The sequence below is a fragment of the Lampris incognitus genome, chromosome 19 (genome assembly GCF_029633865.1).
Source record: "Lampris incognitus isolate fLamInc1 chromosome 19, fLamInc1.hap2, whole genome shotgun sequence".
Lineage (NCBI taxonomy): Eukaryota > Metazoa > Chordata > Actinopteri > Lampriformes > Lampridae > Lampris > Lampris incognitus.
The window spans coordinates 36,250,979-36,264,222 of record NC_079229.1 but is presented as its reverse complement, the minus strand read 5'-3'; the positions used below and the strand labels follow the sequence as shown (position 1 = coordinate 36,264,222).

At 48.0% G+C, this 13,244-nt stretch overlaps 1 protein-coding gene across 1 annotated transcript in view; it reads right to left on the bottom strand.

Annotated features, from left to right (window-relative positions):
• The window catches only part of eci2 (enoyl-CoA delta isomerase 2), a 20,178-nt gene extending 8,745 nt beyond the window's left edge, over positions 1-11,433 (bottom strand). Inside the window, exons 1-7 of the mRNA XM_056299498.1 lie at positions 11,274-11,433; positions 7,761-7,822; positions 7,332-7,435; positions 6,085-6,183; positions 2,585-2,770; positions 1,865-1,934; positions 547-649 (exon numbers count right to left, since the gene is read on the bottom strand). Of these exons, the coding sequence (XP_056155473.1) occupies positions 547-649; positions 1,865-1,934; positions 2,585-2,770; positions 6,085-6,183; positions 7,332-7,435; positions 7,761-7,822; positions 11,274-11,329 (680 nt within the window). The 5' untranslated portion in view covers positions 11,330-11,433. The remainder of the gene's footprint in view (positions 1-546; positions 650-1,864; positions 1,935-2,584; positions 2,771-6,084; positions 6,184-7,331; positions 7,436-7,760; positions 7,823-11,273) is intronic.
• Positions 11,434-13,244: the final 1,811 nt, after the last annotated feature.

Below are 13,244 nucleotides of genomic sequence, written 5' to 3'. Positions count from 1 at the left end.
GAAAAGGACTTTCATTTGCCCAAATGAGAATATAAGGATATCACATTTGGAGTTATAATGGAGGATAAAACATGGAAATGTGGCACCATAGCCTGATTATCATGGCTACACAATGTATCTATACATGTGGATGTATGACTGCCAGGCCACCGCTCTTAGTCTTCATGACTGAGTCAACACATTTAAGAAAGCACACTGAAACGTATACAAACCATGCAAGCTTTGAATGTTCACAAAAACATACCGATTTCTGATTAGACCCGTCTTTTTATTTTATTATTATTATTTTTCCCTCACTTATTTTCATTGTTTTGTGAAGTACTAAAATAATTGTAATAGCTCAGTCTGAGTTGTGTTATTTGTTAATTTGTTATTGTTATGGCCAGGTTTTGTTTGTATAATAAAGGTATTAATTATTATTTTTACACAAAACAAAACCACCCAACCAATCAGCTGGTTAAACATAAACAGTCTGTCAATCAACATGCCAGCCAATCAGCTGGCTAAACAGTCTGTCAATCAACATGCCAGCCAATCAAACAGCACCTGAGCAGTTCGCCTCCGTCTCTGGCCATCTGCTGGATCCCGCCCTCCGGGATCTTGGTGAAGTTTGTCAGGTCATTCCCACTGCAGTAGAAGTCACCTGCACCTGGTATCAGACAGAGACAGTGTGTAAAAGTACAGAAGTACACAACTATTTCAAAGTTTTCAGAAATAATCCCCAGTATGTGTGTGTGTGAGGGGGATTTCTGTTAAAGTCACTGTAACAAACCTTTTATAAAAATATCTGACCAACATTTGAGAATGAATATTGTGTGTATGTGTGTGCCTGGCGGTCTGTCCAGGGTGAGACACCCTGAGACACCCTGGACAGGCCGTCCACCTGCTGCCCATTGACTGCTGGGATAGGCTACAGCATCCCGCGACCCCGTTTTGGATAAGCGGCTTGGATAATGGATGGATGGATGGATGGATGGAGACCAAATGTGCCCATTAGGATGGCAAAACCAGAAACCACCTCCCTTGTGGGGACATTTTATGGGTCCCCATGAGGAAAGGGGTCTATTTTAGGGTCAGAATTTGGTTTTAGGGTAAAGGTTAGACATGTAGTTATGGTGGTTCAGGTTAAGGGCTAGGGAATGAATGTAGTCAATGAAGGGTCCCCGCAAGCATAGAGAAACAAACGTGTGTGTGTGTGTGTGGCTGGCCACAGCGTGTTGTGATGCGTCTAGAGCAGCAGTGTGTAGTTGGAGGGAAGGTGCATGTGTTCTTCCAACCTGCTTGCAGCCCTCCTGCCTCTAGCTCGCTGCCGCTGGCTAGCCTTGTGGCGAACAGGGGAGCATCCTAGCGTGTAAGCCTTCCCTTGCCAGTACATAGCCTCTCCTGCACCAAGACTCCTGCCAGGCCTCCCCGGCCCCAGGCTAACTGGGCAGGGGATCTCAGAGCAGCAGTGGGCCCCAGAGATACGGTGTGCAAGCCCACCTTGATGGACATGCCCTGGCACCTATCAACCACTGCCCCACTGCCTTGTGGGTGAGTCTGGGAAGACAAAAGGCTACGGGAGCTTACCCCAACAGAAAAGCAAGCTGTGGCGGCACGCTTCGAGGCAGTCTCTCCGAAAAACTGGATTTCCAACAGCCTCCTACAAGTGATCCCCCTTGCCATTGGAACCATCTCCTCTACAATCAAGTCATGTGGCATTGGGAGAAGCGCACCACCCATGCCATTTTAAAAACCATCTCTGCGCAGTCATCTTCTTCTGCTACCTGAGTCCCAAGCAACCAGCAAGTAAGCGTGTGTGTGTGTGTGTGTGTGTGTGTGTGTGTGTGTGTGTTTGTGTGTGTGTGTGTGTGTGTGTGTGTACCAGTGATGACTGTGAGGACAGAGTCATCTTTAGCTGCCTGATCCAGAGCGTTGATAATCTCAGTGTACATCTGGGAGAAGACAGACAGGAAAGCGGGACAGAGGAGGAAGAAGATGGAGGAGAAAAATGTTGTGCAGCTTAAAAAAGTAATCAGTTTGTAAAAGTTCAAAGTTTAATTTTTCACATTTCATGAAGAGTTTTTGTGAAGTAAGGAGACCCACAGTGACCGTCCTGAGGAGGAAAGTGTGTGTTCCTCATGCACAAATGAGACGGGGTCTCAGCTGGGCTGCTGGATATCTGCATGGGTAACAGTTAAGAGCTAGCGAATACCTAAACTAATATTTTGATCATATCTGGCACATACCTTGATCTGATCTGTACTAGCGGTCAGAGTGGGTGTGTGTGAATGTTATCAACCATCTTTACTTGACTTTATGTAGAGATTTACTTTGTGTACATGTCTTGAATCCAAATCAAGCACATGTTTAAGACCAGGAGCACACACTTAACATTTTGTGCATAGGTTTCTTATTTTGTGTGGCCAATTCAAGGCGCTGTGGCCAAAGGGCCAGTTGAACTTCAACTGTGAACTGTGCTGACATTACCCACGATGCAACTGTAGCGCAATTGGCTTTACTACCCTGCTACTGCAGCATCACTGAACATGTTGTCTTGGGTATTACTATCCATTCCATCAGCCCTGCAAACACACAGCTTTACCTCTGTAGTGATGGCATTCTTCTTGCTGGGCCGGTTGAGCTTGATAGTAGTGATGTCATCCTCTGTGGTGACTAAGAGCGTCTCATATGCTCCACTCGCAGCAGGCTGTGCGGCCAGCTGGGTGGAGCCGCCTTCCGCCGCTACTAGGGAGTCGATCAGATCACAGTACTGCTTCCTGGCTTCTTCCTGATGAATAATTTTTTATCAATTTAAACCACATGGCCCATCAACGGCAAAGCAGAAATTCAAAACCACAGATTTTGCTATTTAGCATTTTCTTCAAAAATTTCTGGGTCCATAAACGCAGAGCAAAGATGTCCATGTTGCTTCAATGGGGAGAGCAAGGCACCAACACTGCCAAGTTGAGGGTTCTATTTCCTGTGTGGCCCGGAGATTCTTACATCATATCTAGTCTACTGGGGAGTAGAGAGAGAGGGGTTCGAACATTATGAGTACTATTCATTCTGGGGCAACACTGATGGTGTACAATCACAATGTTGTAGGATAACGTTGTTATAGTGCTGTATGATGGTGCTGCTATATGAGGATGGTGTTGTATGATAATGTTGTTGTATGATGGCATTGTTGTACGATAGTGTTGATGTACAGCGTTGGGCAAATTACTTTCCAAATTTAATGCATTACATATTACTAGTTACTTTCATTTGAAAATAATTAGTTACTTTACAATATTACTATCTGTGTAGAGTAACACGTGACTAATTACTCTACTTTTGTGCTACTTTCACAAAAATAACCACAAAAGTACGACTAGGCATTATAAAATAGAAGTGGGTAATGTTGTTTCATAGCAGGGAATCAAAGCACAGAAGCTCATTTACTGCAGTTCATTACAAATCCAGTGGTAGGCGATATTGTAGAGCCTAATGAAGCTGTAGACCTGAAACAGCTTATATTGACTGCTTCAGGGACGGACAACATGATCCAGAAAGGGCCGGTGTGGGTGCAGGTCTTTGTTCCAAACCAAGCAGTTACACACCTGATTCTACAATCAAGGTCCTTAGCAAAGACTATTAGACTAAAAGAATCCGGTGTGTAGCTGCTTGGTTGGAACAAAGACCTGCACCCACACCGGCCCTTTCTGGATCATGCTGTCCATCCCTGGCTTATAGCAACAACAGTGTGATATAGAAAAATTAAACAGCCGAGACCTCTTTAAATAAACAAATGGCCTTGGACACAGGGATGGGCAGCCAGACAATGGATGGAAGTCTGATGAATTATGTTCTTGTCCTCTTCTTTGATAAACTGAAAGTAATGGGAGGGTACTCATTTCGAAAACAGAGACTGATTCTGTAGCCAACTCAGCCAATGAACTTCGGCACCAGGAAATCCTTCGGGGGATATTTTTTCTGGTGGCGCACTGGCGGAAGTGTCCCAGTGTGGACGATTTCTTTAAAAAAAACAAAAACACTTAATTTACGGCCTAAATACACCAGGCATGGACGCGGTGCGACACGTCTGCCGCAGCAGAATGTGTGTGTTATAATAAACTGCAGCTGCTGCCATGACCACGGCCCCCGCGCAGGCACCTGCACTGCTGATCTCTATTTTTATGTGGCTGGTCTATTTTTCTTTCTCTACACGCGACTACGCGGCCCTCCAACAGGAGCAACACCTGTTCACAAATAAATACCTCATTGTGCCAGAGGCAATGTGACGCAACAATCCAAACCCTGTGGGGTTTTTTCTTTCATTGCACATTTAAATAAATTAATCTTATCCACGATCCTGCGGTTAAAACGACCTAGTTAATTAATTCAGTACCAGTTAAAGCATTTGCCACTTACTTATCCACTTTCCAAAGTAGCCCACTTGAAATCTCCTCAGAAAACAGGGCTGGCACGCTGCCACACGCAGCACAGACACAGTCGGTGTAGCAGGTGAACAAGACTGGGTTAAAGCCTCGTGCATGGCTGGACCAGGACTACAGTTAGGAAGCAGCTGTTTGTTCTGTACGGAGCAGCAGTTCTCAAACCCTGGCTGTTCTGTACAGTTAAATAGCGCCAATTTATTTTGACATGAAATAATGACTGCCGCTATGATGACCGGAAAGTGTGGGTGTGACAGCCCTCATAAAGGTGCTTCAGTTACCACCAGCTCTGTGACGACGCTGATAATGTTCACTCTAACTGCGTGCGGCTATCACCGCTGGTGTTTGTGAACTGGACTTTTTGCAGTGAGGTGTTTCAGACGTATCCACGAGCAGCACGTTCGTTAGTGTGTGAACCATGGCAGTGATTCACGGCCAACAGGGAAACTCCCACTTCCATGCTTACCAGCAACGTCGCTGGTCGGCCAACCAATCGACTAACTTCAGCGAGGTCGTTGGTCGCCGCTAGCTGGAACCGCTGTTGGTCACCTGATAGGAACGTTTGTGTTTAGGACTGGCCCCGCTGGCCGGTTCAGCCAAAAGACTCGCTCCGCACCGCTTACGTGACACGCTGCATCCATACTTGGTATATTTCAGGTGGTAATGTGTTACTTGACATAGTAACTGTAACGATATTACTGAGTACTCATTAGAAATGTGTTATATTACTTCGTTGCTGCTAAGAGTGAAGTATTACTGTAACATGTCATCCCCAACACTGTTGTTGTATGATGGTATTGCTGTATGATAGTGCTGCTATATGAGTGGGTTGTGTTGTACGAGAGTGTTGTTGGATGACGGTGTTGTTGTACGATAGTATTGCCATATGAGAGGGTGGTGTTTTATGTTAGTATTGCTATATGAGAGGGTGGTGTTGAATGATAGTGTTGTCGTATGATGCTGGTGTTGTATGACAGTGTTGGATGAGGGTGGTGTTGTACGACAGTGTTGTCGTATGATGCTGGTGTTGTATGACAGTGTTGCTATATATGATGCTGGTGCTGTATGACAGTGTTGGATGAGGGTGGTGTTGTACGACAGTGTTGTCGTATGATGCTGGTGTTGTACGACAGTGTTGTTGGATGATGGTGTTGCTGTATGATAGTATTGGTATATGAGACAGTGTTGTTGTATGATGCTGGTGTTGTATGACAGTGTTGTTGTATGAGGGTGGTGTTATATGACAGTGTTGTTGTATGATGCTGGTGTTGTATGACAGTGTTGTTGTATGATGCTGGTGTTGTATGACAGTGTTGTTGTATGAGGGTGGTGTTGTATGACAGTGTTGCTATATATGATGCTGGTGTTGTATGACAGTGTTATTGGATGATGGTGTTGCTGTATGATAGTATTGGTATATGAGACAGTGTTGTTGTATGATGCTGGTGTTGTATGACAGTGTTGTTGTATGAGGGTGGTGTTGTATGACAGTGTTGCTATATATGATGCTGGTGCTGTATGACAGTGTTATTGGATGACGGTGTTGTCGTACGGCGGCGGTGTATGACAGGGTGGAGGGTCAAATGTCAGGGCGGTGTATGACAGGGTGGAGGGTTGTCAGGGTGGTGTATGGCAGGGTGGAGGGTTAAATGTTAGGGTGGGTTACCTGTGCTATGGAGCCCAGAGATTTCCATGCGTCCCACTTGGCCTTGTTGACAAAGTCCAGCATACTGGGTTTAGGCGTGTCACACGGTCCCTGGGTGGACTGGGTTTAGGTGAGGAGGGTGGAGACACAGATGTAGTCACATGTACAGTGAATACTACGGCCTTTCAATAGCCAACCCTTTGTACAGTCTCTCTCTCTCTCTCTGTCAAACAGGAAGTTCTTTTCCTTCGTTAAATACGTACACACAATAGACAACAACCCTCACATTTGCCTGTATTAACATGCTGCAGTGGGACATTCTCAGTGTAAACTCCACTTCCTGCTTCGTTGCAACTGTACGTTTGACATATGACCCGTTCAGAAACAGCATTCTTTGTATTCTTTGTCTTTTGTAAACTTGTCATACTCCAGTACACACGTGTGTAGAACATCTTCTATGGACTTCACTGACGGCTATTCTGAAACAACATTCATTCTAAAATACGTAGAAATTCACATGTCCAGTAGAAAGAGAACAATACATTTATAGACATTTATACGACTTAAAGTTTCGTACTGACAGCCGGGTGTCGCACTGCAGAGCCACTGTTGAACACAAACGGTGAAAAGTGTTTGGACGGTCGAGAAAACACACTGCTGACACGTGTTTCAGACAAACGGGAGGTAAATGCAGAGGGTTTCAGCTTTTATTTATTTACCCCCCCTTCTCCAAATTGCACCTGGCCAATTACCCCACTCTTCTGAGCCGCCCCGGTCTCTGCTCCACCCCCTCTGCTGATCCGGGGGGAGGGCTGCAGACCACCACATGTCTCCTCTGATACATGTGGAGTCACCAGCCGCTTCTTTTCACCTGACAGTGAGGAGTTTCACCAGGGGGACGTAGCGCGTGGGAGGATCACGCTATTCCCCCCAGTCCCCCCCCCGAACAGGTGCCCCGACCGACCAGAGGAGGCGCTAGTGCAGCGACCAGGACACATACCCACATCCGGCTTCCCACCCGCAGACATGGGCCAATTGTGTCTGTAGGGACGCCCGACCAAGCTGGAGGTAACACCGGGATTCGAACCACCGATCCAACGGAATAGAATGCTACGCTCCCCGGACACCCTTCAGCTTTTATTTCATGATATTTCTTTGTATACGTCGAGCCGTGTGGAAACAAGTTCAGCCGTCATCCCCTAGAGGGCATCTCGCCTGGGGTGTAGCTGAGCCATGACCGAGCGGTTTACGGTGACCAAGGAGCCCACCTGTTTGAAGAGGGCGTAGATTTTGAGTTTGACCTCGTTGCCCGGGTCTTTCTTCAGCGTGCCGAGTCGGTCCTTAGCTTGGTTGAACTGTTCCACTGAAGCCCCTGAAAACACACAGGTTACACTCCTGATGGAGAACTGCAGTAATATCGCAACACCATTCATACTAGCACTTTATTATAATCTGGCATTTGGCCACGAGGTTCCATGAATAAACAGCGGTACGAGTCTGACATACAGCTCACGACACAATGACGACATCTAACGGTCGAATGGGTTTGAGTCAAACCCATTTCCATTTAGGTGAACCCCTCCCCCATATTAGTCATAATTAACTTAGTAACTAAATCAATCACAACCGAGGAGTCAGAATAATAATCAATCAGGCTTCATTCTTGTTTGTATGCCAGAAGAACGACATGCACGTACCCATCATGGACAAGGGAGTGGTGTGAAAGTTCAGGGTGGGGATGGCAGACAGCTGGACCGACCTGGAAGAGAGAGAGATGGAGAAAGAAAGGAAGGGAAGAATATTTAAGTGTTAATGGTGTTAACTGGGGCAGTGCTGGCATCAACCCAGTAAGGCTGAGCAATAATTCAATATTATCTCTAATCGTCTTTCAATAATATAATGGGATGAAATTTGGATATTGTCATGTTGTGATACCCAATTTTGCCATATAAATTAGCGATAACAACAATCTATGGCCTAAAATTTCTAATGAGACTGAAATATCTGAGGAAGTGCTAATGGAAACTAGGTTTGGTTTGATACACTGATGAGCCGAATATTATGACCACTCACAGGTGAACCGCATAATGTTGAGCATCTCCAAACTAGGGCACATGTCCGGGTCTGGGTAGATTAGATGGTAAGAGAACAATCAGTTCTCCTAGTCACCGTGTTGGATGCAGGAGAGACGGGCAGGAGTGAAGACCTGAGCGACTCTGACAAGGGCCGAGTGGTTATGGCCAGACGACTGGCTCACAGCATCTCTGAAACAACAAGGCTTGTGGGCTGCTCCTGCTCAGCAGTGCTGAGTACCTACTGACAGTGGTCCGAGGAACCACAAACCACAAACCGGCGACAGGGTGTCGGGCGCCCAAGGCTCATTGATGTGCGAAGGCAACGAAGGCGATCCCGTCTGGTCCGAACTGACAGGAGGTCTACTGCGGCACAAGTCACACAAGAGTTTAGTGATGGTTACTGAGGAATGTGTCACAACACGCAGTGCATCACACCCTGCTGCATATGGGGCTGCGTAGCTGCAGACCGTTCTGAGTGCCCATGATGACCCCTGTCCACGTTACCCATGTCAAAAGCACCTACAATGGGTACGTGAGCATCAGAACTGGACCTTGGAACAGTGGAAGAAGTTCGCTTCGTCCGATGAGTCCCATTTTCTTTTAGATCCTGTAGATGGCCGTGTACGTGTGCACCATTTACCAGGGGAAGTGATGGCACCAGGAAGCACTGTGGGAAGATGACAAGCCACTGGAGGCAGTGTGATGCTCTGGGCAATGTTCTGCTGAGAAAACCTGGGTCAGGTCCGGCCATTCATGTGGACGTCAATGTGACACGTGCCACCTACCTAAACGTCGTTGCAGACCGGGTACACCCCTTCATGGTAATGGTGTTCCCTGATGGCAGCGGCCTCTTCAGCAGGATAATGAGCCCTGCCACACTGCACAGTGTTCAAGGTGTTGCCCTGGCCTCCAAATTATTCAGATCTCAATCCAATTGATCATCTGTGGGATGTGCTGCACCGATAAACCCAATCCATGGTGGCCCCACCTCACAACTTACAGGACTTGAAGGATCTGCTGCTAACGTCTTGGTGCCAGATACCACAGGACACCTTCAGGGGTCTTGTAAAGTCCATGCCTCGGCGGGTCGGTGCTGTTTTGGTGGCACAAGGGGGACCTACACAATATTGGGCAGGTGGTCATGTTTTGGCTCATCGTTGTATTATACTTTACATCACCAGACAAGTGATGAACCTCATGGATTCTTAAACGTGGTATTTTACATATGTAGCAGATATTGTGATATTTTGATGTTAAATAATATTCCCTATAATTTTCACAGTAATAATATTTTACATATCACCCAGCAGTACAGATGACGCACGACTCCTTGGAGTCCCTGCCCCATTATCCAGGATAGTCAGTTTGGAAAAGGTGTGAAACATCTTGGTGTTGACATGTGGACCATTAAGCTTGGTGTGAACCGTTTTGTTTTATGTATGCTGAGCCTTTATACTACACCAGCTATTTTCACTGTTCTCCATCAGATAAACAGGAAGGCAATGTTGGACAAGCATTTGCAGATAGAGGTGGATTGGTAATCTGTTAAAGTGACAAGTCCAGCATCCAGACATCACAGCTGAAAATGAGCAGCATTTGTCTGGTGCCAACTTCCATCTCTCATCTTCCTCCTTTTCTCTCTATTCATCCGTCTCTCTCTCATCTTCCTCCTTTTCTCTCTATTCATCTGTCTCTCTCTCATCTTCCTCCTTTTCTCTCTATTCATCTGTCTCTCTCATCTTCCTCCTTTTCTCTCTATTCATCTGTCTCTCTCTCATCTTCCTCCTTTTCTCTCTATTCATCTGTCTCTCTCCCATCTTCCTCCTTTTCTCTTTATTCATCTGTCTCTCTCTCATCTTCCCCCCTTTCTCTCTATTCATCTGTCTGTCTGTCTGTCTCTCTCTCACACACACTAACCTGTCCTCTTCTTATGGGGACCTCATGCTGTCCATTACTGACTACAGTTTCAGGACAAGGCAGCTCAGGCTACAGTGAAGTCCTGCAGACGACTTCATACGGATGGAGAACAGAGTTGTGTTATTTAAGAGATAGGGCACCTCCAGTCCATCAGACTTGACTTTGTGGGAGCTTCTCAGGTCGTCACACCAATCAAATACTTTAGTTTAGTGGCGTCAGAGTGTGCAGGTTTTATATATATATATATATATATATATATATATATATATATATATATATATATATACTCTTTAATTCAGGGATTCTTAGTTTATAACACAATGCATCTTCCCGACTGTAGTTTTACAACATGTTTACTTTTTATTTTTAAAAATCTTTCAGTGCCGGTCGTGCAAGTTATGTCGATGCTCATTTACTCACCAATGCAACCTGACAGTCAAGTCAAGTCAGCTTTATTTGTATAGCCCAATGTCACAAATTACAAATGTGCCTCAGGGGGCTTTACAGCAACACAACATCCTGTCCTTAGACCCTCTCATAGGATAAGGAGCACCTCCCTGAAAAACCCTGCAACGGGGGAATAGTGCACAGAGACGGTGTAGTTTGTGATATTGGGCTGTACAAACAAAACTGACTTGACTTGAATCCAGAGCAAAGGTGACATCCCTATAAGAGTGTGTGTGCATGTGTGTGTGTGTGTGTGCATGTGTGTGTGTGCGTGCGTGCGTGTGCGTGTGCATAACAAATCTGGAGCAAAGGTGACAGGGCTCAGCGCGCTGCTGCAGCTGACTGGCTACCTGGAGCCAGCTAAGGTTATGGCTGCCACCTGGTTCCTTTGTGCAGCCGCAAACAGAAGGGCAGGGCAGGGCAGGGAGCCTCGCAGTCGGCCTGAGTCCAGGTTTAAACGTGCGGCGTTAACGACGCCGTCCCACTGGTTTGAGTGACACGTCAAGCGGGTCACCACGCACGCGAGTTCAAACCCAGCCGGGGTTATTTGCAGCACCTGCTTCCCGTCTCTCTCTACAGTCGCGCCAGATAAAGGCTGAAAATGACCAGCAATGTGTTTAATAACCATATCGCGTTTGTACGTAACGCTAAAGCCGACGGGTCTGACGTAGGTTACCGTTACTTTAGTGGCTTCAGCCGCGTCACACACACACACACACACACACACACACACACAGGACCTGAAGGTAGCCCACTCCCCCTGCTGCTTACCGGGCCGACCTGACGAAACGCCACGGAGCGAACAGGTTCCGAACAACACCAGCCATTTACAGACGAAGCCTGACCCACGGTACGAACCCGGTTCAGTAGAGCAAGCGACAACAGACCGAACCGCCAGCTGAAGGAGAACCGGGTCTTCTTCTTCTGCCCCCTCCCGACACATTACCGCCGCCCCTGACACATTACCGCCCCCTAGTCGTCAGGAGGCCAGTGGAAGCCGATTTTCTTCTTCGTCTTCTTTTTCCTTCTTCTTCTTCTTCGTGTTTATTGGCGGTTGGAAAACAGCGAATTGGCGCATTACCGCCACCAGCTGGTATGGAGTGTGGCTCAGACTATTATTTACGCTAATCCCCCCCCCAAAAAACCCCAACTCAAATCTTCGTAATTAAATTAGTTACTCTAAGAAACTGAAACAAGATTTTACAACACTCAGTTGAATTCTTCCGTAGAATATCTACTAAATCAAATTGTATTTTGATTTTTCTGAGATTCTGAGTCAGACGCCTTCTTTCTGCCTCATATTTCTGACAACATGCTCTAATGTTTCTTCTCGCCCACAGTAGTCACATGTGCCTGCACTGTGTTTGCCTATTTTGTAAAGTGTACTGTTTATTTTTAATCTATTTTATTTTACTACGTCTTGATCCCCCTGGGGAAACCCTTCCTCTGCGTGTCATGCATCCCAGCCGTGCAGCCGCCGTGCAGCGCCCGGGGAGGTGTAGTCCGGCGTGTCCACCCGGGGAGGTGTAGTGTAGTCCAGCGTGTCCACCCGGGGAGGTGTAGTGTAGTCCAGCGTGTCCACCCGGGGAGGTGTAGTCCAGTGTGTCCACCCGGGGAGGTGTAGTGTAGTCCAGCGTGTCCACCCGGGGAGGTGTAGTCCAGCGTGTCCACCCGGGGAGGTGCAGTCCAGTGTGTCCACCCGGGGAGGTGTAGTCCGGCATGTCCACCCGGGGAGGTGCAGTCCAGTGTGTCCACCCGGGGAGGTGTAGTCCGGCATGTCCACCCGGGGAGGTGTAGTCCAGTGTGTCCACCCGGGGAGGTGTAGTGTAGTCCAGCGTGTCCACCCGGGGAGGTGTAGTCCAGCGTGTCCACCCGGGGAGGTGTAGTCCGGCGTGTCCACCCGGGGAGGTGTAGTCCGGCATGTCCACCCGGGGAGGTGCAGTCCAGTGTGTCCACCCGGGGAGGTGTAGTGTAGTCCAGCGTGTCCACCCGGGGAGGTGTAGTCCAGTGTGTCCACCCGGGGAGGTGTAGTCCGGCGTGTCCACCCGGGGAGGTGTAGTCCAGCGTGTCCACCCGGGGAGGTGTAGTCCAGCGTGTCCACCCAGGGAGGTGTAGTCCAGCGTGTCCACCCGAGGAGGTTTAGTCCAGCGTGTCCACCCGGGGAGGTGTAGTCCAGTGTGTCCACCCGGGGAGGTGTAGCCCAGAGTGTCCACCCGGGGAGGTGTAGTCCGGCGTGTCCACCCGGGGAGGTGTAGTCCAGTGTGTCCACCTGCAGAGGTGTAGTCCAGCATGTCCACCTGGGGAGGTGTAGTCCAGCGTGTCCACCCGGGGAGGTGTAGTCCAGCGCGTCCACCCGGGGGGGTGTAGCTTGGCGTGTCCAACCGGGGAGGTGTAGTCTGGCGTGTCCACCCGGGGAGGTGTAGTCCAGCGTGTCCACCCGGGGAGGTGTAGTCCAGTGTAGTCCAGCGTGTCCACCCGGGGAGGTGTAGTCCAGTGTGTCCACCCGGGGAGGTGTAGTCCAGTGTGTCCACCCGGGGAGGTGTAGTCCAGCGTGTCCACACCTGAGTCCTGAAACTGCTGTCTCATCTCTCCTGTTCCGTCCTGCACACCTCATTTCTCCCACTTTCCTCTGAACTGTGTAAAACCATCGTCCTTTCCTCTCTTCCTCCCGTTGCTTTTGCCGCCCTTCCTTCAGTCTGTGCTTAATAATGCTCTTTATTAGCTGATTGTATTGCCCCAAGT